We start from the raw sequence: 23157 nt of genomic DNA on the forward strand, positions 1-23157 counted from the left end.
ACTAAACACGAACCAGAAACAGACCGTTGCCTGGAACGGACAGAATCTGCACTCGCGGGTGGACCTTTATATACAAAACAAATTACGGCGGGGGGGGGGGGGGGGGTGGTTCGAAAAAGAACGAACGCAAAAAAACAAAAAAAAAAACAAAACAAAACAAACGACGAACGACGTGCGCGCGTGCGAACGGAGCGGCGGCGATTCGCGTTCGACTGGACGGCGATATATCGCCAATATCCGCTTAAGCCGTACAAACAAAAAACAAGCTAAAAAAAAAGAAAAAGACGTCGCACTCGTAGCAATTCCTAAGATACGCGCGTAAACGTGGACACGGGTATAACGTACGCGTCTCCGGAGTGCCCCGAAGCTATACCTGTAATACTTGTACCTCATAGGTTCACGGGTATATTATACGTCGGGGCGAACGACTGCTGCACCCCTTGGGCTGAGTCGAAGGGCGCCGCTCTCATATACTCCGGGAAAGTGCGACGCCTTTCGAAGCCCTCATTTCATACACTTTGCCCACCCTCTGTACCCTCTTCGCTTCGGCCCTCTCACCCTGCACCGACCGAGCACGAGCAATCGTAGACCCGCAAGAAGTATGACGTACGCATACACACGTCCCGCGCGATGTTAGCGATTCACACGTCGAACGTGCAGTACCGACGAAATTTAGGGACAACGTACAGGTGCATCGCGCTCACACCCGCGCATGAAAATAGATAATCCATTATATACGGATATAATATATATATATATATATAGGGTGATATACGTGGAACGCATGTGGAGCAAATGTATATGTCCGTCGATGCGTGACGTGTGTCGTACAACGGAGAGTATAAAGTGGGGCGGCGTATCGGGGGGTGGCGTATCGGGGGGGTGGGAATGGGGGTGGAGGTGGTGGGAGTTTGTCGGTACCGGGTCCCACCTACGCTGTGGAGTCCGTTGTACCGATTGATTTCTACGTCAAGGTAACGGAATATGGGGGGATGGTCGGAGGGTATTGATGCGGTGGACGGACGGACGGACGAAACGGGTGGACGGACGGTGTTTCGCAATCAGAGGCACCCGGATTATCTGCCGTTTATCCCCCGCGCCCCCCCGCGCCCCCCCGCGCCCTCCCCCCCGCATCCCGCCCCCGGCCGCTGCCCGCCGGCAACGTTCACTGATTTTGCGAGCGCCGAGGCGGACGGATAAGGGACGGGTCCAGGCGAAAAATTTCATCATCGCGGACACCGTCCGATCGTAACAACGCGGCGGCGGCGGTGGTGGTAATACAGCGACGCCGCTACCGCTGTTCGATGGCAAAACCATTTTTCGTGTATTGTAACCGATTTCACATGCCGCGCTCTCGCGTCGTGTATGTATATCGCAGATATACATAGATACGTACGTACATACGTATGCAAAGCTGAAACTATAGATACAGAGAAAGAAACGAGGCGGCGTTGGGGAGAGCTGGGGAGAGAGAAAATAATCTACCTCACCGAATTTCGGTGATTTATTTGTCACGCCGTACGAATGTAATAGACGTACGATCGAGTGTGTAACTTTATAATTTTCTCGAGATTGGTTTTTTTTTTCCCGTTCTTCAGAACTGATCGATCTACGCGTTAATTACTAATACATATATCGACGATCGTATACCGTATACACCCGTACGGGTTATTCATATCGCACGAAAGAAAACGAATCGCGGATATTTAGCCATAGGTATACATTGACTGTAATTTGAATCAAGTCCGACGTCGGATAATCGGCGATCGTATAGGACGAAACGGGAAATCTGGGGGTGTCTCTCCGGGTACGTATATACGTATCCGACGAGGATTATACGGATTGAACGTCGTCGTTTCACTCGAAGTTTCACAATCAGGCCGCGGAAATGGCCCATTGATAAATACCTGCTCCCCTTACCGCGTATACATATATATATACGTATGTATGTATGTATGTAACGGTTCACGTTGTAAAACGCCTTTGCGACTTACGGCTGGGATTTTCCTAGTATCTTGTAAAAAGGAAATAGATCCACTCGCTCTCGGAGGGAATTCATCCCCCCCCCCCCACCCGCGTTCACTCGAATACCTGCTCATAGCCCGCGATGCAGAGATTTTAACGCGCGCTTCCAGCGACGGAAAATTGCTACTTTTCCTCAATACTACCTACCAACAACTGTACGCGCACCGATACCCGCAAAACAAAAGTCAAGAAGAAGAAGAAAAAAAAAAAAAAAAATGAAGAAGTGGAAGAAAAACGAAAAGAGTCCACGATATCGGATCGGGTGACGAAGGGCGGACGACGTCGCAGGATCGGAAGGGGGCGTTGATCGGACATGCCGAAGAGACTCACCGTTGCCGAGCACCACCAGCTGCAGTAATAGAAAACGGAGGCGGTACGACACCGGTACCATCCTTATCTGACGGTGCTAGTTTCTTATCGTTTGTCCTACATTAATTCAAGGGAGATGCCGTTGCGAAGTGTGAACGTTCCTCCGCAGGTGTACCGCGTCCGCGGACCTTCGAGATCTGCGGCGATTAGGTGAAAACGGACGAGCGCGGCGGAGAGTTGCCGGCAAAACTTCGGCGATGTTCTATCGTGCGAAACTGCACGTCGATTCTGGGGCACGACGTCGTTATCGTCCACGAGACAATAATCGACGCGTGTTTCGTCGTCGTCGTTCGCTTCGGAGGAAGGACAAACTTCAAACTTTCGGGGGGGGTCGGAGGGTATGGGGAAAGTTTTGGGAAAACTCCGCGATTCCGCGGTACGCGTGTACGCGGTAGAGCTCAAAGGAGGCGATAACGGCAGAGGCGGGGGGTCGGGGGGTGGTGAGAGGTGCTCGGCCGACCGTAAGGGAATGAGCGGAGTTCGTGCGTTGCCGCTGTCTTCTTCGTTATATCGGCCCCGTGCGAGGTGGACCGCCGCCAAAGCAGAATGCGGAACGTTGCGCGCCGAGTCTCGACTTCGACTGTCGGCATCACGCCGGGGTCCAGAGCACCGACTCCCCGTAGGTACGACGGGACCGGGACGGGGGGCGGGGGGCGGGAGGGACGATGTCGCGACCGCGCCACTCACTCCACGCGTTTATAAACCGAACACAAACTGCGAACCGCCGATATTCCATCGAGATTTCATCCCGATTCGATATACACACACACAAAACCGAGAGTATCGTACCGCCCGTACATCAACGATTAAAATTGCGGTCCGGATCTAGCGAAGCTATGTCCTTTGATAGCCGGAGAAATCCAGTCCCGTCGGGGGATGGAAAGAATTGAAGAAAAAACGAAAATTTTACCACCGGAAAAACTTTGGGTCCGTTCGCTTTACCTTTCACGCGTGTAAATCGAGTGACTCCAAGTTTCCAGGATCCCCGTGACACGGGAATTACTTGCGGGAGGGCGATAAGAAATCGAGGCAACGATCGTTTCGAAGTTTTACGCGAAACCGACTCCGTCGCCCCTCCGTTCGCCCTCGGGTAAATTCGTCTGGAATTCGAGTTAGCGTGCAGACGTGCGAAATCGTTGGAGCTTGGAGCTTAATATATAAATGATTTTCGGTTTGATCGGCGACGATCCCTTTTTTTTTTCACCCCGGGGCTACAGGTGCGGCGGTCCGTACGAGGGGCGGTAAAAAGACGGCGTTACGCCGCGGTATCCTCACCCTCTGAACGAAGCGAGTCCGGAACGTGAGCCGGTACATCGGGGTCCCTCGGGCTTCCGAGTGAAAAAAAAAAATCCGCCCGTCTTTTCGCGGAGGTTACGCGACACGCGCTGCCCGAAACGCGAAGCTCATCTCCCGTTTATTGAACGTAGGTACGTACGAGGGACGATCGGCCGCGCACGAATCGGCACCGCGCTACCTACCTATGAACGGAACGCGGAACGAGATTTCCTGTCGGTACCGACGTCGGCACACGGTTTACCTACCCGCCATCGTTCCGACGCACCACCCTCTTACCGACTACGCGCGTCATCGATCCGCCTGCAACGCGGAAAATTCCTCACCCCCGTGAATCGCACCTGTTGAAGAAGGGTATGGGATAATATCCGCGCGCCGCTTCTTTCTCCTCCCCCCCTCTTTTTGCCGACCTCCAGAAGCCAGACTATAGAGAAGGACGTTATCCGAGAAAGAACAGAGGCTCCCTTGTTCGCCGGGCCCAACGATTGTCGGACTTTGTCGTAAGATAAGTCCCGAGGGGGTAATAACGCCGTATTCGTTGTTGCACCTGGCAGGGACGTTTACCTGCTCCGAGCGAGAGGTGGAATCCCTTTGTTTCTTTTTTTTTTTTTCTTTCTTCCGGAACAAGAGTCGTACAAAATTACCTGCCAAGCACGGGTTTGCAGGTTTCGTGAATGAACGCGGTTCGCAGTTTAACGATCCATCGGCGTGACCGATTACGAGAATTTCAAAGACGGGAGATTCGACGCTTCGTGGTCGGCAGTTTTTCTCAATCGTTATCCACCTCGCGTAAAGAGTAACGAGGGGATACTCGCGAATCGAAGCGGCGAAAAAATTCCGCGTTACGATCGCAATCGTCGATCGCGCGACGATCTCAGTACCGGGAGGCAAAAGGGATTATAGGTACCACCGGGGGGGATTCCATCCATCGACGCTTCGCGGTACTTTGGCGCGTCGGAATCGTAAACGACGCGCATCCTCGCGCGCGCAAGTTCCATCGGTGGTTATCCACCTCTTTTTACCTCCTCCACCTCCACCTCCTCTTTCTCTTCCTCCTCTCCACGGATCGCCAAGTTCACCGCTCGCTCTTCGCCTCAGAATTCGAAACGGGGGCCTCCTCACTCAGTTCCACGTTCGCCGTTCAGTTCCACTCGGTACTCCGTGAATGACGCGCGCGCCCGGCCGCCGCCGCCACCGAACAAGTTCTCGACTGGCCGTTAAACGTCCACGTTACAGCGTTATCGTTATTTTCAACTGTTACCAGCCAACCGTGAAAATTTACGCGTGTGCAGCCTGCGGAGATAAGGTCGAAAAGGGTGGCCGATAGTTACGCGGACGGTCCAGTTGTCCCGTTATCACATTACCCCCCCAACACCCGACCAACCCAACACCCCACCCCACCCCCCTCAAGGTCGCGGAGGTGCGAAGAGAGCGTGGAACGGTGCGCCGATAACGATCCGGTTCCGATCTCCGACGAGAGTTTCGGATAATAGATAAAAAATAAATAATCGAGAACAAGGAAAAACAGCCGAACCATCGCCATGCGGACCGCGTATCTAGCGGGTCTATTAGCGATACTCTTTCTCGCGAACGGTGAGTATGATAATAATAATAATAATAATTTATTCTATTGCTGTGCACGCGTTGTTTGGTTATCTGGTGTTACACTTATACGCGCGTACCGTGCGCCGCGCGTTACGTCAGGGAGACGAACGTGTGTATACGCCCATTAGAATTTCGATTATCGTTATTATTAGTTACGCGATATACATGGGGGGTCGTTGTAGTTTGTTTTTTTTCTTTTCTCTTCTATTCCCCTAGCAGCTTCGGATCTGATTCTTTCAATCGTTCCATACGCCCACCGAGCGGCGTTACTCCTGCTCGTTACCGCGACGATCCCCGCAGGTGACGAACGATATCCGCGTCCGACGACGATCGTCGTATCGTTTCGCATGTCGCGAACATCGGAATTTTTTTCTATAGGGACAGTCGATCGGGATCGCCGGTACGTACAAACCGCTGCCAGGCGTCCCGTCTCGCGTCGTACTCCGCGCTCGTTCGATCACTTGACCCCGACGTAATTGCGATCAGGCATTCGTCATTCCGAGTTTGAAAGTCCGTCGGGTTAACGCGTCGCCCCAACGGCGAGAATCGAGTAGCGTGTAAACGAACGAAATTGTAACGTTGTTACGCGCGACGACGACGACCGATGCGACCCCGCCGCAGTCCTTAACGACGCGCTTTCGTTTCTCGCGTTCGTAAGCGCGACGTCCCCGCGTTTTGCTCACCTCCGCAGCTGTAACGGTAACAAAGGTAAGAGAAGACCGAATGTACCGTGTATACCGCAGGTACGACGGACGAACGGAGCCGCCGGCGAAACGTTTGAAAAATTCCCAGGTATGGAATCCCGTGCAGCGTCCGGCTGCGCGTCCGAGTCAGGCAGATGTTGGACTCCGTTAAAGGAGACGATTTTACGAGACTCGGCCGCAACGAGGATATTACGCCGAAACGCGCGGCACGCGAGTTAAAGTCGAACAAAGCTCTAACGTCTGGTGAGGCTTTGGGCGATTGGAAAATCTGAGAGACGAATCGCGTGGGCGGTCGTCGGAGAGACACGCGCACCTGTACGACGATCGAGAGATTCGAACGGCGTGGCCGAAGGTCTCGATCGCGGAGGAGATATTCGAGGTTGTCGTCGGCTCGGAATCTTCGCGTTCGACTATCTCCCCCCCCCCCTCCCCCCCTCCCCCTCCCTCCTCCTCTCCTCCTCTCCTCCTCTTATCCTATTCTTTCGCCCGCGGTTTCATAACGATGTTATGAGAGTTATCCTTTCGCTGCGTCGCCCCCCCCCCCCCCCCCGCCCCGCTATGGGAAAAGATATTCGGTACGTTACGTCGGCGCAATTTCACGTTCGTCGTACGCGGTATATAACACAGTAGGAGATTTTATTCCCGGCTGTACTCTAGCGACGTTAAATTTAATCGCTGAACTACTAGCCGATGGCTTGTATACGTACGTATATTCGAAAAGCGCGCGATCACCGAATGTTTTCTTACCTAGGGTCATCGCCAGGTGCGAAACGGGCACGCGTGCGTTCAGTCGTCGTCGTCGTCGTCGCCGCGACCCGTCGGTAGTCGGTTTTACGATCCTTTCGAGTTTCGGATGCGGGCCGATATCGACGGGAACGACGGTTCTTTCCGTGTGATTTTTTTAGAGCGTGGCTTCTGGTTATCCCTGAGGATACGCGTGAGACCGTGCCCCATTTAGCGATCGCGTGTAATCCATCGTGATTCGATGGAATTTCTCTATTCCGCCAACGTAAGCGAGCCCATTCCTCCTACTTTCCCGGTTTATCCGACGCGATTACTGTACGCGTGTCCCCGTTAAGCTCACGGGCCTGCCTGAGCCGGTAATTAAGCAATTGAGTCTTATTGACGAGGCGGTGCCGAGCGAGAACGTGCCGCTATTACGTACATGCATACGGAGGGAACGAGGAGTAGGAAAACGGGGGGGAACGGTAGGGGTAAGCGAACATCGGGAACGAGGATAGGAGAGTCCGATTCAGCATACCCTCGCGTCCGCGATTTTATTCAAACCGATATTTCGCATTCCTATGCCACATCTCGCCGCGACTCCTTTCATTCCTCCTGCGAGAATGAGGAGGACGAGGAGGATGAGGAGGAGGAGGAGGAGCAGTAGAAGAAGCGCCAGCGCGATTGCATCGGAAAGACGCGGGCTGCCGGGCTGGGTCATCGGGGGCCGAGTGGTAGTAGGCCGCGAATTCCTCCGGCAATCATCCCGCCGTTGCGTTTCTCTATTCATCGCAATGCGTTAGCCGAGGAGAACACGCGTACAGCTCTACGGGACTCCGACGTTGCGCCGTACACACGCCGCCGCCGCCGTTGCTGCACTCGCTTTCGGGATGAGCGAGACAAACGCGCGCGCGCGCGCGCTGCATCTCGCGTAGTCGACGAAACTGACCTCTGAACTCGATAGCTGAAATTTTACGATAACGATACCAGTTCTGATATCGCTTCACCGCCTACCGATTGTGCAATAACAATCAACAACAGAAACGCAACGCTCGCTCGCTCGCCGATGCACCCGATCGTAAAATTCTCTTTCGTTTTACCCCCGGAAAAGTTTATCGGAAAAAATCGCACCGCTTCAGATCACGGATATTTCGGACAAAAATCAGATCTTCCCCCCGGGCGAAACGCGACACGAGTCGGATGTGCGTTATGGAACGGAGATGTAGCGGATACCGCGCGGGTGCATCGGGGAATTGTGAAATTTCGATCGAAATCGGATACTCGTATCACTCTTACAACCGGCGTTCGCGCGGAGCCGGTGTCCCGCGTGAAAACCGGCTAAAAATATCGCCTTCGTCTATCGCGTCGGGATCGACTGCTGAGCGCGGCTACGCGGAGGGAAGAATTTTTAGCGGCGTTCGCTGCGCGCGGCATCGGCGGCGTACGTATAGGTGTGCGTTAGTGTTTGTGTGTATGTATAATGGGGGGAACCAGTAACGGTTGCGCAACGATACCGCCGCATACACAAACACACGTTACATATTTATATTAGAATCCAGTGTCGAAAACGATCAAAGAACGTGAGGCCAGAAAACCGGCTGATATACGTACACGAACGACGAACGCGGACGTAAGACCGGGCGGCAGCCTCGCTCGATAAGGTGTCCGTCCGATCGCGAGGCTGTTTTTCACAACACTCCGGTCAAGGATCTTCGAATGTCGTTCGTAGATCCTATTGCGCGGTCGATGATTATTTTCCATTAACCTGGGGGGGGGGGGCTCGGCTCGGACTCGACGCGCTTTCCGTCGATAATTCTACCGCGCCCTACGCCGGAATTTTCGTGTACGGTGAGGTATGACGCTACCTCGAGTACCCCGTCCACCGCGGAAGGGGGAGGACGGTAGAAGTCGAACGCGACATGTGCGTTGCCTCGTTCGCGTACCCCGGTACCCCGTGTACGCGATCGGAATACCCTAGTCTGAGGCTGGTACGGTGGCTAACGTACGATAAAACTGTACATCTACACGGCGCGCCGTAAGTTACACGCGCGTAACGAGGGGGGGGGAAACGCTTGGAGTGGTCGAAAAGCGACCCAGTTTAGGGCTGTTTAACGGAAACGCTCAATTTCATTAACAAACTATCCCCCCCCCCCTCAGCCCCTGCCCATCGCGGCGTCGGGCGGACTCGGTGAACGGTCGAAAGTGAAGTTTCCCAACCGACGAAGTGTCGGCTTTGTCGAACGAACGAAACTCGCGTAATATCGTATACGTATACATATACCGTACACGTAATGACGTAACCCCCGCACAACCGACGGACGTTTCTACGTACAGCGCGTTCACGCGGACGGTGTGCGCTCGCTGCGGGCGTATTGCATCCACGATGTATACGTACGTATGTATGTATACGGCGATATATACGTACACCGAGTGTTCCCGCAGGCGTTTATGCTTACGGTTAAAAGAAAGAAGGCGCGATAAGCTCCGCGATTCGATTTCCAGGTCGCACCGCAGGCCTCGCGTCATCGCGCGGTCCATCTCCACGTCGTCCGTAACCTCGTCTCTGCACCCGTCAGGTATTACCTACCCGTCGAAATATTCTCTCTCTACGCCGTATGCGCTAGCCGCGCAAAATTTCTACAAACGCGAGAAAATCCAACGGTATTGCGGAGCTGCTAGAACTCCGTTCTCGTTTAGGATGTCCGAAAATAGTGGGAAATAACTCGTGTATTCGTACGGCGTTAGGCAGCGTCGGTGGCGTCGTCGCTCAATCGAAAAGTCGATGATGTCACGGAAGGACGCGAACTAATTATAAACGCGGCCGTCCAGCCGTGATGGGGCACGCGGACATCGAGCGGGACGAGGGATCACGTCATCGCGAGAAACACCGCCTAAAATTCCTCCGTGGCATTTGGGTCGACGCTGACCATGCCTCGTTTCGTCAGTTTTCTTCTCCTCTGTATATACCGTCACCGCCTCCCCCTCACCCCCCCACTTCGCGTTCGCCGCGATTCAGCGAAGGTCCGTAATTCATCCGGAGATCCCTGTCTCCCGATTTCGTTGAAACCGTACGACCTCGTGTGCAGCCGTTTTGCGAATGCGGCATGATTTCGTTACTTTTTTATTCATCGGTCGCTTTTCGTTTTTTTTTTCCTCTCCCCGCCTCGCTATCGGTATCCACGTTTGTCTTTCGTCTTCCGTTCGTACTCCTGTACGGTACGTACGTACATGCGGGTAGCGATAAGCTTCTAATTTACAGCGTGCGTCCGCCCGCGTCTGCTCGCGGCGCAAGGTATACACGCGGTATCATTCTAAGAGCGACGTACCCCACCCGGGGTACATTAAAAATGCGCTCTGAATTTCGTACCGAATGATAAATATATTATTCCAAGAGTATACGCGAGGTACGAGGTATATCAAAAACACATTCTTCGAAGAAAAACATTCTTCGAAACGAGGTAGGGGGCGAGGGACTCTTATCGGGGTACCGGATATTGACACGCCGTTCGTTTACACCTATATTATATACACGTCCACTTTTATTTTCTTCTTCTCTCCTCCACGTACTCACCAGTCGTTTCATTTATTTCGCTCCTCGAGACTCTCGACGAGCCCTAGCGCTTCCTTCCCATTCGATTTTCCCCCACTCGATTCGCGAAACGATTACCGGTAAAATAATAACGAAAAGAACGCAACGTTGATATACATGTATAGGAGATAACTCCGAACGATCGGCGGGGTGCGTCCGTACAACCTACCCTATAAATAAATTCTATCTGGATGCACAACGACGCTTGTGTGTACCGTACGTATACACACGCGCGCACACGCACAGTCGAATCTGGTCGTCGTGCATCCCGTGTATTATCCGGTGTAAAAATAATACAGGCCCGGTGGTACTCGACTATACCTATCCGGAACCCGAAGGCGCGCGATAGAACGAACGAGCTAGCTAGCTAGCGAGCGAGCGAGATTTCCTCCGTATAGGACGAAACGGTCGGGTGGTATAGTACAGACCGAGTGGTAACAAACGAACGCTTTATACGAGAAAGCTCTCGGAATCGTAGGGCGTCGCGCGAGACGCGGGGATGCGGCGACCTCCCCCCCTTTCTACCTTCCGTGAGCTTGTTTTACCTGGGGGAGCGGGGGGAGGGGGGGGGGGGGGGCGAGAGATAAGAGTCCCTACTCCGCTCGGTTATCGTCGTCGCGAGGCCCCGGCTATATTACTCTCCGAGAGTCGGTTGTTTGCGATCTCCTCTCGGTCGTCTATAGCGGAATAACCCGCTGCACCTGCGTCTCCCGGAACGACCTGCCCTATAAGGCGGTAGAGCTCTAGCTTCGTACCTTAGAGCAGGTTGTCGTACCGCGCGGCATCGGCAAGAAACCGACGGTTGTATACATACATATACACACCGGCTTTGTTGTACGCGGAGCGCGCGCGATCCGCGAAAACCCCCTCCCCCTCGTTACGTTATAGCGACGGCGACGGATCTTCGTCGTTTCTACGTTGGATCGTTAATTTTCCCTTCGAATCGCTATAAGAACGATCGGCTAACCCGCACGCGTCTCTCCGTTAACGGTTCACCGAAACGTGGCCCCTTTCTCGTTACGGGCATGGGTCTAGGTAGCGGCGCGACGGTGACCGTTGCCTATTGTAATTAGATTTAATTGAATCTATGCGTGAGCGCGCCCCGCAGCCCGCGTGAGTCGAATCGTTGACCGAGGCGCTCGTATCCCTCTGCAGTTGACGTTCTTTCGAATCGCCAGCGTTTCCGGTCGTCGACGGTTTTTCGTCGGGTTACGCGTTGCGGGACGACGACGCGGATCGAACGCGCCGGGTACACCTCGAACTCCGCAAAATCGCAGAAGATGCTCTCGACCGTCTCTCTTGTACGGATACCGGGGCGTTGAACCGCCGCCCGCGGCGGCATTCCGTCGGGTTTCCCCCCCCCCCCCCCCCCCCCCTGACCTCCCCGCCGCCGCCGTCCAGGGCACCGTGTAGGACGGCGACCCTTCGCACCGCAGGATCGAACCTCCGCTTCCGCCTCTGTAATTCGGCTCCCGCGCTTCAGCGACCCGCGATGACCGTGTGCGTACAGATCGTCAGTGACGATGAAAAAAAATACCATTGTGCGTATACGTCACACGCGCGCACACACAGACAGACAGACACAGACACAGACGGACACGGATCGGTTGTGCGACGTAAGAAAAAATAAATGACCCTCGGTTCCGGGGATCGAAAAATTAATGGAAAATGTTGCGGGTGAAAATGAGACTGAGGGGGGGGAGGGGGGGGCAAAAACGAAAAACAAAGAGCGTTCGTGAATGGGGTCAGTCCGCTCGGGTCGCGGATGTGTAGAAAAAACCGCTGTGCGGTACGGTGTACGGAGGGGCTCGCGGACGGGGATCTGATAAGGCGAAATGGCGCGTTGCGCAGCGGTGCGAGCCGTTAAAAAGGGAAGCTTTTCACGTGTCCGTTGCGATAGGAGCCCAGGCGGTTGTTACGGCGCGCCTATTGACGATGAAAGTCGGGCATCTGCTCGTTTCGGGAATACGTATAACGTTCAGACAATAATCTATTTCCGTAAAATACCGAAGGGGGCAACCTTCGCTTTCGAGTGCGGCTTATAGACGAAAACCCGCGGCGTTCTCTCCGCATCTCTATAACCCGCACGACGTAGTCGGCCCGCGGAAGTCGCTCGCTCTAAATTTCGTTGCGGCAGACGAACGAGCGGGCGTTCGCTCGCTCGCTCGCTGATGCAGTCGGTGCAGCTAGAACACAATTGGTGACCCAGTCCGTATTTAGACCGGTACACGCCCCCTTGTATTATACCCTACCTACGTATCCTCGGAGCCTCGCACACACGCGGTGTACCATCTCCTCGCCACCGCGTCGACGTTACCGCGCGGTGGTTACAATCACCGTTGACCCACTGCTACTCGTTACTCCACTGACTCGTGAGTGGAATCGAAGGGGTACGTAAGCGCGTAATTTCGTCGGATCGAGCCACGGAAAGCGCCTAGGGGGCGGCGTCGAGCGCGCGATACGTACACCGACCGCGTTCATAAGTGTCAATATATGCAAACGAGACGCTGTCTGATTTAGGTTCAAGCAAAATATCCCTAGTCGAATTTTACAGCAGCGCAACAGCGGTGGTGGGGGGGATCGCATCGATCGGCAACGATCTGTTACGATCTACGGCGTGTTTACCGAAAATATTGGAATCTATCGGTCGATAATATCGTAGAAACCACGACCGATGTTGTTATTTTGGTCAGAGAAATGACATGGCGAATTAAATAGGATAGGATGATCCCCGTCGACGACAGAGTAGACACTTGCCATTGATGCATTCGAAATGAGTGTTGTAAGAAAAGGACAATGAACGAGACGCATTAAGGATAATAATTGCACGCTAACTTCTAACTGATAACTCCTTCAGACTGCCAACGCGTCTCGTTTATCGTTGAATCATCGTTGAATGGCTGTGTCAGTTTTGTGAGGTGACAACGCCGTGGATCATAACAGATCGTGGCCGGTCGATGCGATCCCCCCACCTCCGCTGTCGCGCTGCTGTAAAATTCGACTAGGGATATTTAGCGAGAATCTAAATCAGATAGCGTCTCGTTTACATATATTTCACTCATGAGCACGCTCGGTGTACATCAAATGTCCGCTCGATTGTGTGATTCAGAGTTTCGACGACGGAGTTTCGTGAGCTCCGGAGGGTTTTATCGTTCGAATTAGTTTTTTAGTCTCTTGAGCCGCGTGAAATTCAGCTGTAATTGGTAAATCGAGTTAGGTAACGGGGGCGATGACGTCGCAAGTTTTTCCTTTCACGTAGCGTTGGAACGTCGCTCGTAACGATCACTTATAGTTACAGAACGCGATGTTCGTCGATCCCCTCGTACGATGGAACAATATTGGTCATCTGCGATCGGTTTCTATCTATCGCTAACGACGGATATCCGTCGGTCGGACCCCGCCATATGTTCGCGGTTTTCTCGGTTATTTTTCGCTCTCGGAAAAATTCCAGGAGGGGGCGGACGACAGATCGACAGATCGACGAATCGACGATCCACGCCGCCTACCCTTTGCGACGGTATTTCGGCACCCCCGACGTCGCGACCTCGTCAACCTCGTGCGATGAATACAAATGTCTCTGCGGAATATTGCGGACCTTTGTTTTATATATAGGTACCTTGGTCAAGGACGCCGCGACCGCGAAACGATATCAACATTTATATATACCTATATATATATATATATATACACATCGCGACAACGTAGGCGTCGCACAATGGGGAGCAACTGTAGGGAGAAGTTTTGGAGACGTATGGGACGGGCGGAGGTCACTTGGGTGACGGTCGTTTAACGGGGGACACTCCTCGTCTCCGTGGCAGCAGCTCTACTCGCGCCTCGGGGATCGATGAATAAATAGGGAAATAATTGGCGTGTAGCGGGAGAATCCCGTCCGATCTTTTCCTACGCTATATACGGTATATACACAGAAGCTAGGCACGGCAGGGCAGGGCAGGGCAGTGCCGCGGAGATGGGAAGGGCGAAACAGCAGACGCGCTCGTTCGGCCAACCTATTTTCGTACCTATTGCCGCACATCCGACGCTCTCTCTCTCTCTCGCTCGTACACGTCGCAATGCCTACGACGCTCGATATACGTACGCGTTTATACCGTTGACAAACCGGAGGAAAATGCGGAAAATTTCCAACGATCGAAGCGATCCAATTTCGAATTCTTCTTTTCGGGGAAACTCGATTATTATTTGTACGTCTCGGTTGCGATCATCGAGCGCGATCGTCGAGAAACGGAGTGCGACCGAGTTTATAATTTAAGGTAATCAGCGTTCGCCGGCGCCTTGAGCGCGTACACCGATATTCAAATAACGTGTAGCAGCAGCTGCGCGTCGCGTCGATACCGCAAACAATTGGATTCGGAACGACGCGTGTCGTTGCACGCGCGGTTACGTACGACGTCGTGTAATGGTGTTTACCGTCGGCGTGCGACGTTCGGATGCGGCAATCGCGACCGATGGAACCCGACGGCGAAACAATTTTCCGACACGTTAAGAACGCGTACGCCGGTTTTTCGTAACGCTTCGCGTCCGTCACCCGCAAACGCGCTCCGCATACCCGTGTCCGGTTCATATAAATATCAAATTTCCATCGATATACACAGAAGCGGACGTTTCTCCACGCATAAATTATGGACAGATATTGTAATGCGACGCGCAAACGGCAACGGCAACGCAACACGGTTTTTCCCTATCAGGTGTTCCAAATATAGTGGTGCTCGCCCACGACCGAGTTTCAGCGTATTCGGACGAGTGGTGTACCCGCCAACCACCTCGTGCACGCGTACGACGCGCGTCACCCGCAGGGACGACGAGAATCAATGGGGGGGTGAGCCATTAACGCCCCGTGAAATGCCGCTCGGAAATTACATCATCCCGCCAACGCGGCGCTGTACGGGTACACGAGAGCAAGGGGGTGGCGTTTGCGCCTTGTATAAAAAAAAAAAGAACAAAGAAAGAGAAGAAAAAAATAAATAAATATAAATAAAAGAACGTGTAATCTTCGCGGAGTGGAAAGCTCCCGGAATCGCGACGCTTGACAAAGCGCGTGTCGTTTCGCTTATAGAAACACGACGGATCGTTTGCTTCCATAACGAAAGTCTTGTTTCATCGCGAACCGAAATTTCCTTGAATTGATAATTGCGCCGACGATGATTCAGCGGTGAGACGTACGTAAGTTGTATAAACGCGCGTTACACGCGATTATAGGCACACGCTGCGATCCAAATTCATACGTTACTGTACACAAACTCGTTCGCGATGACATCAGTATTAGTTTTGTCGCGTAATATAGCGTCATCGCGCGATCGCTCATACACTAGACTTTTTTGGTCGCGCGATTCGCCGGCGGTGAACTACGAGGCTTTCGCAAAGCTAGCTGTACGGTTACTTTTGCGATGACTTCACCGTAAGTCAAAATATTTGACGGGCGTGTCCCAGCCGAACTTCCCGACTCCTCTTCGTCTCTACGTGCCCGACGCGAAACTTACCTCTGTGGCGAAAACAAAAGCCGCTCTCCCCGAACGGACTTCGGCCCCCCAGGGGACCGAAAGGGCGCGTCTTCCGTCTCTTTTTCATCCCCCTCCCGCACGAGCGAGGGCCAGCTGGCGGTTTGAAAAAGGAAAAAAAAAAAAACTCGAAGGCGTTCCGGGCCACAGCTTCTGTCGAGGGGGTCGTCGGGCGAGGGCGCGTGTGCTCGGTAAAACGCAACGAGGCGCCCGCCTGGTGCGCGCCGGTGCGTCGTTAGGGGTAGCCGCACGCGGCGGCAGACGGCCATTTTAACCCAGATCTCCGGCGACAGCCGGCCCTTCGCGGATAAAAAGAAACGATATGTATGTATAGAAAGGGAGGAATCGTTTGTACATGAGTACGGAGAACAGTGCGAGTCCTCGCTCTCTGATTAATTTGGCGCGCGGTTATTCCGTCTGATTTATCTTACTTAAATAGGGATGATTTTCAGCCTTCGAAGAATCACGCGACGATAGCTTCTGCGGTTATGCATATTACCATATATTTCCGCATTGCTAGTTAGTGAGTATACCACGTAGTCGTGTCGGTATGTAACGTAAAACCGCATCACCTTTAACTCAATGCCGATACTCCGTATATGTATATACGTATAGTATAATTATGCGGTTAGTAGTAGTTTATGCACACCGTCGCGGCGGCCGTACGGCGTGTTATAACGTTCACCACCGGTCTCTCGGACAATCTAAGAATAAATAATGACCGATCGCGGAGTCATCCTCGCGTATCTGATGCATCGCGTAAGTATATACTATATACCATATACCGTATAATTTTTATTCGGAGATAGTCAGACCTCGATGACCGAAGCGTTAAGCGTTATATTCGCTCCACGTAATATCCGCCCACCGTTAATCGTAATATAGCCGAGCTCGCGATGACATACGTATACATATATATATAATTACGACAATTAAATCGCGCCTCGAACTGATTCGATAATAACAATAATTTCCACCGTTCTCCGTTCTACCTTCGGTACCGGCTCGCGTGCACCGCGGCAATTCTCGTCGAAGGGGTTCGTCGTTCGGCGTACACACCCTGCACCTGAATTACAGCGGAGAGCTGCGGGGCGGCCACCTTCGTCCGTTCGCCGTGCAACGGGGGATGGGGGTGCGGTGGAGCGAATGGGCAGAAGTTTGCTTGCCCTAGTTTCACCCCCGGTGCGTGCGGTCCTTCGTCGCGACGCGGCGAGGGCTAGCGTGAAATATGAGCTCGTTTGGTCGTCTCTTCGCTCCGAGGTCGAGGGTAGGTCGGACGATCGGGGGAAGGGGGGGGGCTACGCTCTCGAGAGCCGCGCGGCGTTATCGCCGATCTGTTTTCAATCAAAGCGGAGACGCGAGGGCCCCACCCGGTTCGCCCTCGTTGTTACCGGGGACAGAGAGAAGAGGCTAATAACGCGGTCACGGTCACTCCAGTATCCGCTGTCGACATCTCTGTTTATTTACGCTTGTACGGGCTTCGAGCCGCGCTATACGAAAATAGTCTTCAACCATGTTCGAATACTTTCTGTGTCCCAGTTGAGAGCAAACCTTCCCGCAAGGACGGCGATTTCGACTACCCGGGTGACGAGGACTACGACGAGGAGCCCGAGGCAGCGGGCCGCGAGGAATCCGATTTCGCTACCGCGTCCACCGAGCCGCCGTCCCACATCCACAACAAGGGTCAAAATTTCCGGGTCCGTTTGGGCGAGGCGATCAAGCTACCCTGCAACGTTTCGTACGCAAGTTCGTATAAAACGACGACACTCGATATCGACAAGGTCGACCCTTCGGAACCCCTCTCCAATCAATTTTATCCCCAGAGAATGTCCTGGTACTGTGGCAGCGGGGCAACGAACTGCTCTACTCCGACGATACCGCCTACACCTCGGAGACCCACCGTATCGTTAGACTGAAAGACAACAGCTTGGTCATCTACGATTTCAGGGCGAACGATTCCTCGGATTACTACATTTGCACGATATCCAGCGAACCTCGCGAAAAAATCGTACACTCCGTACGGCTCTACGACGAACCGGCGATACCGACGACTACCGCCGTCACGTCGGTGACGAATCGACAACGTCAGCTGATCGTCAGTCCGGGTACCCAGGTAGTAATCGAACGGAACTCGGAGGTCACGCTTTCTTGCACAGCCAATTGGGAACCCAAGCCGAAGATCAGCTGGTCTCACAGGGTATTCGATTTTTCCTCAAAGTACCTACTCGAAATTCCCCTAGGCGTGCAGGTCGTTATACGAACACCCGTTTTGTCTCGCGCAGGGCGAAAGGCTGATCAGCGACAAGTATCCCGAAGACGGAAGTTCTCTGACGGTTCGTAACGTGACCTTGAAACACGCGGGACTCTATCAATGCCTCGCGGAAAACGAGCCGGGCGATGAAAGCCCAAAACTCGGTGGTATAGAACTCCTGGTGCCCCGTAAGTATGCCAATTGTCAGTTTACGGTAGGACCGTTCGATCTACTCGTTGTCGACACCTTGTAATCGACGTGTGACATTGCCACTCGTCGATCTAGACGCTCCGACGATAAAATTGGACTCCGAGTACGTGTTCACCGGATTGGGAAGACAGTCGGAACTCACGTGCAGGGTTTACGCGTACCCGAAGGCAGAGGTTGTGTGGTACAAGGGGAACGGTAGCGTGGTTTACAAGCAGGGTAAAGCCGAGACGAAGGGACCGACGGAAACCAAGTACACTCTCGTATTCGGACATATCGAGGAATCGGATCTCGGATCGTACAGATGCCAGGCGTCGAACTCCCTGGGAAACTCCGAAGGGACCATTACGCTTACCGGTCGGTTGAAGTACCTTTTTTTTTTTTTTTTGTGTGTTCAAAAATTCTTTCTCCAAATTTCAACCAATGTCCAAAGAATTCGCACCTCTCATGCACCTCGTTCTTAATCGCCAGGCGTTCCGAGGGAGGCCCAATTCGTCGGTGGTCATGTGGCCGACGACGACGTTACTCCCATTATCGAATGGGTCGTCACCAGTTATTCTCCCATCACGGAGTACAGGGTGCGTTTTCATTTTTTTTTAAATATTTCTCAACTATAGCCGGAGATTTTTCGCTCGAAGAACTGCGATATCGTCTGAATTTCCTTGCTTCAGCTCGAGTACCGCCAAAAGGGTGCGAAAAATTGGCAAGTCGCTGTACCGAGGGCTACGGACGACGGCACGAGCAACACCTTCAAAGTCGAACACCCGATGAAGGGTCTTCAGCCGGGATCGTACGAAGCTGTCCTGATGGCGAGGAACAATTTCGGCTGGTCGCCGCGACCTCGAATTCCCCACGAATTCAGCGGTGGTAAGTCGATCGACACTATCATTTAACCGGTAATTGTCAGCCCGATTCAAGTTACAACTGTACGTAAAAAATTCATCGACGCGTACGGTCGTTCGAAAGTTGGAGATAAATTGTATCCTCCGCTATCGAGTCGGAGAAATGAATAAGAAACTGCCGGTAAGGCGGGGGAGAAAAAAAAAAAACAAATTACCACGAAGATATTAGTCACCGCCGTTTCCTTTCACACTGTGATTTGTTTTAGTTTTTTTTCTTTTTTTTTTTTTTCTCGTTCTCTTCGCCAATGTTCGTTGTTCTTTTCCCGCGGCACGCATATGTCTCTCTGTGACCATCGTTTTCTACGAAATGTGTTTTATTCATCGGCACAATGTCCTGATTTTCGTTTTTTTACCCTTCTTTTTATAGAATTTGTACCCGAAGAACCGGAAACTGGTACGTTTTGCACCAACGGTTGATTATTATTTTATGTTATCTCATCCGTCTACTTTAGACCTTTCTTTTCGTATTATAAAATTGCCTTGATGCCTGGTCGTGGGTTGCAGTCGCTGCCGCAATTATGTGCAACTCTATCGTATATATATCTCTCTGTGTCTATTATGTATATGCTGAGTAATTCATGTATATGGCTATGTCTCTATGTATCACTATGTCTCTATGTAGACGTGTATCTGCGTCTATACTACTCATTTTTCGCTCTACTCTTCTCTGTATACCGGCTGTAAAACTGGCTATCGTTGAACGTCGCATTTCTATGCCAAAATCATAATTCTTCTCCCTTTTTTTTTTTTTTCTTTTTATATCTTTTTATATCTTTTTATATCTTTTTACTCCATGTATCACGCGCGTAACGAATTTTATTTTCAATTTATCACAGCTGGTAAATCTGGAGCGTCAGCTACGCAATCCCTCGTCATGTCGAGGGCGCTTCTTTTAGCTGCATCACTTTACGTCTACACGACGCATCTCTAATCCTGCGGTGCAAGACACTCAAAGATTCGTAGGTCGGTATCAGATCGAGTTTCGATCGGACTCGTTTAAAAATTGTTAAATGTCAATTACTAATCGTTTTTCTTATCCTTTTTTTTTTTTTTTTTTTTTTTCTATTTCAACATCGCAGATAAATTGCTACAGCCAAAGCGTACACCGGTCGTCTCGACTGTCCAGGTGAACATATTAAACATGTATACTTAGGTATGTATGTATCGTATATACTTACATACACGAGCGTACCTACATTAGAGAGAAAAAAACAGAAAAGAAGAGAAATAAAAAAAGGAGATAATGCGCATCTGAGAAGACGACGTTAGTCACCCTGTGTTCTTCGTCAGCTATACCATGTTTAATATTACGATTTATGTTTGTATATTTTATTATATTATAGCATATGTTATACTATATTATACTATATTATATTATAATATATTACGTCATAGTGAAAGGTATGAATATAAGTCCGTTAAATTCTAAGGATAAATTCAGCTATTCCTGCGTTCGTTTCGTCGTTCAACAGTATAAACAGATGGAAATAATTATTCATACCACACCGCATAAGATATGCGCGTAGTTCACCTGATACCTGTGCCTTATGCTCGTGTGCGTAGCCGAGGATCACGGGCGGGGGGATTAAAATATAACTTATAGGGCCAGATATACTTATAACGGGTTATTTCTATAAAGTATCCCGTGCCGGCCGATGGCGATTCAAAATTGATGAAAAAAAAAAAGAGAACAAGAAAAAAACGCACTTTAATGAATCTGATAATTGTTACGATTATTATTAATTAATGTTACTATTAATTATTATTCTTATTGTTTCGACAATCGCAATTAATATTATTATTCTTAATTTTATCGACGATGTAATATATATATAGGTACTTTATCTAGGCATCTAATACTGTGAGTTTAAAGAGAGAAAAAAAAGAGAAACAAATAATCTCCAAAACGAACTTCTGTTGATCTGAAATTTATACCGAAGGATATAATTATTTTTAGCTTGACAGATATTGCATGTTCGTTATTTAGGGTATAAGCATATCGTTAGATTAATCGACCGTTTAGGCTTCCATGAGATTCCATGGTCAAGATTTTTACCATACGCCAGTGTTTGGAGTGGCCGACGATCCGGGGGAAGGGAGGAAAATCATTAGCTGATATAAATAGGCTGACTTTGAAAACTGATAGAAATTTTTTGCTGGTGCAATTTATGAGGAGAGTCGCTTGTGACGGGCCGCGCCCGTCTGAAACAGCTAGTGGCTTTCATCCCTAACGTTCCGACAGACGTTCATTATTTAAGTAAAATAATGATAATATACATCTAACCGGTGCGTGCAAGCCCTGGACAGAGGTACGGCAGCGATAGGGCAGTAATGTTGCCTATAGGTGTCTTGGATATAATTACATATACTTATATAGAAATACCAAAGGAATAAAATGCCCGGAAATGCGGCAGATAGTAAAATTATGACAAAAAAAAACTATTTTTTTTTTTGCAATACTCCGGTTCTCTCTGACCAACACCCTGTGAAAAGGTCACTACGAAATCTGACCCGGTTTGTAATAAGGGCGACGGTCGGTCGATGGTATAACCATGGATATATCGAACAATATCTGTGGTATAACGTACTTTTTCCTGATCCGTCCGTCCCGGAGCAACGTAATAAATAGCAGGAGATTCAAATATTCTGCCAATTATAATTAGCCGCGTCATTAGAATTGCACAGATTTATACAAATGATATCATTATGCTTGAGAATGTTATTACGAAGTCCAAAGTCACATCTGCCCCCAGCCTTATATGTACACACGTATGACTCTGAATATCTATAGAAGAAGATAGATTATTTAAGTACGACCCCACATCTCTTTTCTCTCTGTGCTTGAGACACTAGGGAAAAACGAAAGAAAAAAAAACTATGCATCCCATGATTAAAAGCGAACTTAAAATAACAATAGCAAATACCGTGACGGATCCATGATTTATTTTTTTATGCTTAAAAATTTTATAGTCAATTCGGCAGATCTTGTCGTGCCACGTATATTCAATGTCCCCGAGTTTGTTGGAGAGAAAAAAAAAGAAATAATAAATGGATAAGAAAAATGAAAAACAGAATATGGGAACCATTTCAGATATTGGGAGATGAGATCTCACGATAGCGAAACGCGAAGGGGCGTTTATTTAATGTGCCTATGCTGTACTCATAAATGTATAAGTGCTTATGAAAGATGTGTGTGGTGATAATTGTAACGCATCATAATCGGTCAATGTGGCCCAGCTTCCTGCGGTTGCCTTCCTTATGTAATTAGTCTGGTAATTAGTATGTATGTACATAGAACATTAAGCGCATACCACTCTATAAGATTATACGGATGATATATTTGTTTATGAAATCTATACAACTGCATATTATATGTATGATACGTGCGTGTAAACATACGATAAATATACGAGTTTAACAGCATCGCGGGTCAGGTATTTTTTCAATAATCTTTTTGCCCCCTTCTCACAACTCCGGGTAATTCTCATTGAGAGTTACGTAATATCGTGTGCAACGGTTACTCTTCCTTTTTACCGCACGATGTTAAGATCAAACAAAAATTGTAATCGCTGTTACCTTGTACTCGATTTCAGGCAACCCGCTTTCCACGAAGCACCGATTGCTGCTTCCAACCGGCGACATTGAGGCTTCTGGTTCCATGACCCGGTCACTACCCACTGCACCCTGCGGTTCGGCTTGTGCTATATGCTGAACTGCTGCCATGTTCGGCAAAACCGGAAGTTATATAGAAGTCATAATCTGCGCATCTCTGTCGCCTCGATTACTTTCTCACTCTCCCTTTCATCGCCATCTTTCTCACACTCTCGTCACACTTCGGTCACTTACTCTGTCACGTTCGGTTTTGCTGCACATGGCGCCCGACTAATCAGCGATCGGTTGTTCGTTCGAACATATCCCTTAGCGGGTCGCCGAGCCTACTCATAAGGTGGCGCCTTCCGAGGCGTTTCAATGAACC

At 50.6% G+C, this 23157-nt stretch overlaps 2 protein-coding genes across 5 annotated transcripts in view; one reads left to right on the forward strand and one right to left on the reverse strand.

Annotated features, from left to right (window-relative positions):
• Positions 1 to 23131, reverse strand: part of LOC105688802 (hemicentin-1) — a 42441-nt gene extending 19310 nt beyond the window's left edge. Inside the window, exon 1 of one of the 2 annotated variants that reach the window (XM_048657288.1) lies at positions 22758 to 23131. Coding sequence is in view for 1 of the 2 variants with exons in the window: in XM_012405352.3 (XP_012260775.3) it covers positions 2356 to 2416 (61 nt within the window). In the remaining variant the exon portion in view is untranslated. Of the gene's footprint in view, positions 1 to 2355; positions 2989 to 22757 lie in introns of those variants that run through there. The other variant, XM_012405352.3, reaches the window with a different exon arrangement.
• LOC105688875 (neurotrimin-like) lies at positions 4779 to 22604 on the forward strand. Of its 3 annotated transcripts, none has more exons than XM_012405507.3 (10): positions 4779 to 5280; positions 17361 to 17567; positions 17645 to 18018; positions 18104 to 18260; positions 18358 to 18636; positions 18751 to 18857; positions 18951 to 19146; positions 19549 to 19575; positions 20018 to 20144; positions 20261 to 22604. In XM_012405507.3, the coding sequence occupies exons 1-9, from the start codon at positions 5229 to 5231 to the stop codon at positions 20110 to 20112; spliced, it is 1494 nt and encodes a 497-aa protein (XP_012260930.2). In that variant the 5' UTR covers positions 4779 to 5228; the 3' UTR covers positions 20113 to 20144; positions 20261 to 22604. The 3 variants fall into 3 exon arrangements, with proteins under 3 accessions (XP_012260930.2, XP_048513248.1, XP_048513249.1); XM_048657291.1 differs by lacking the exon at positions 4779 to 5280 and adding an exon at positions 16439 to 16580; XM_048657292.1 differs by lacking the exons at positions 4779 to 5280; positions 19549 to 19575 and adding an exon at positions 16441 to 16580.
• Positions 23132 to 23157: the final 26 nt, after the last annotated feature.

The sequence above is a fragment of the Athalia rosae genome, chromosome 6 (genome assembly GCF_917208135.1).
Source record: "Athalia rosae chromosome 6, iyAthRosa1.1, whole genome shotgun sequence".
In the NCBI taxonomy this organism is placed as follows: Eukaryota; Metazoa; Arthropoda; class Insecta; order Hymenoptera; family Athaliidae; genus Athalia; species Athalia rosae.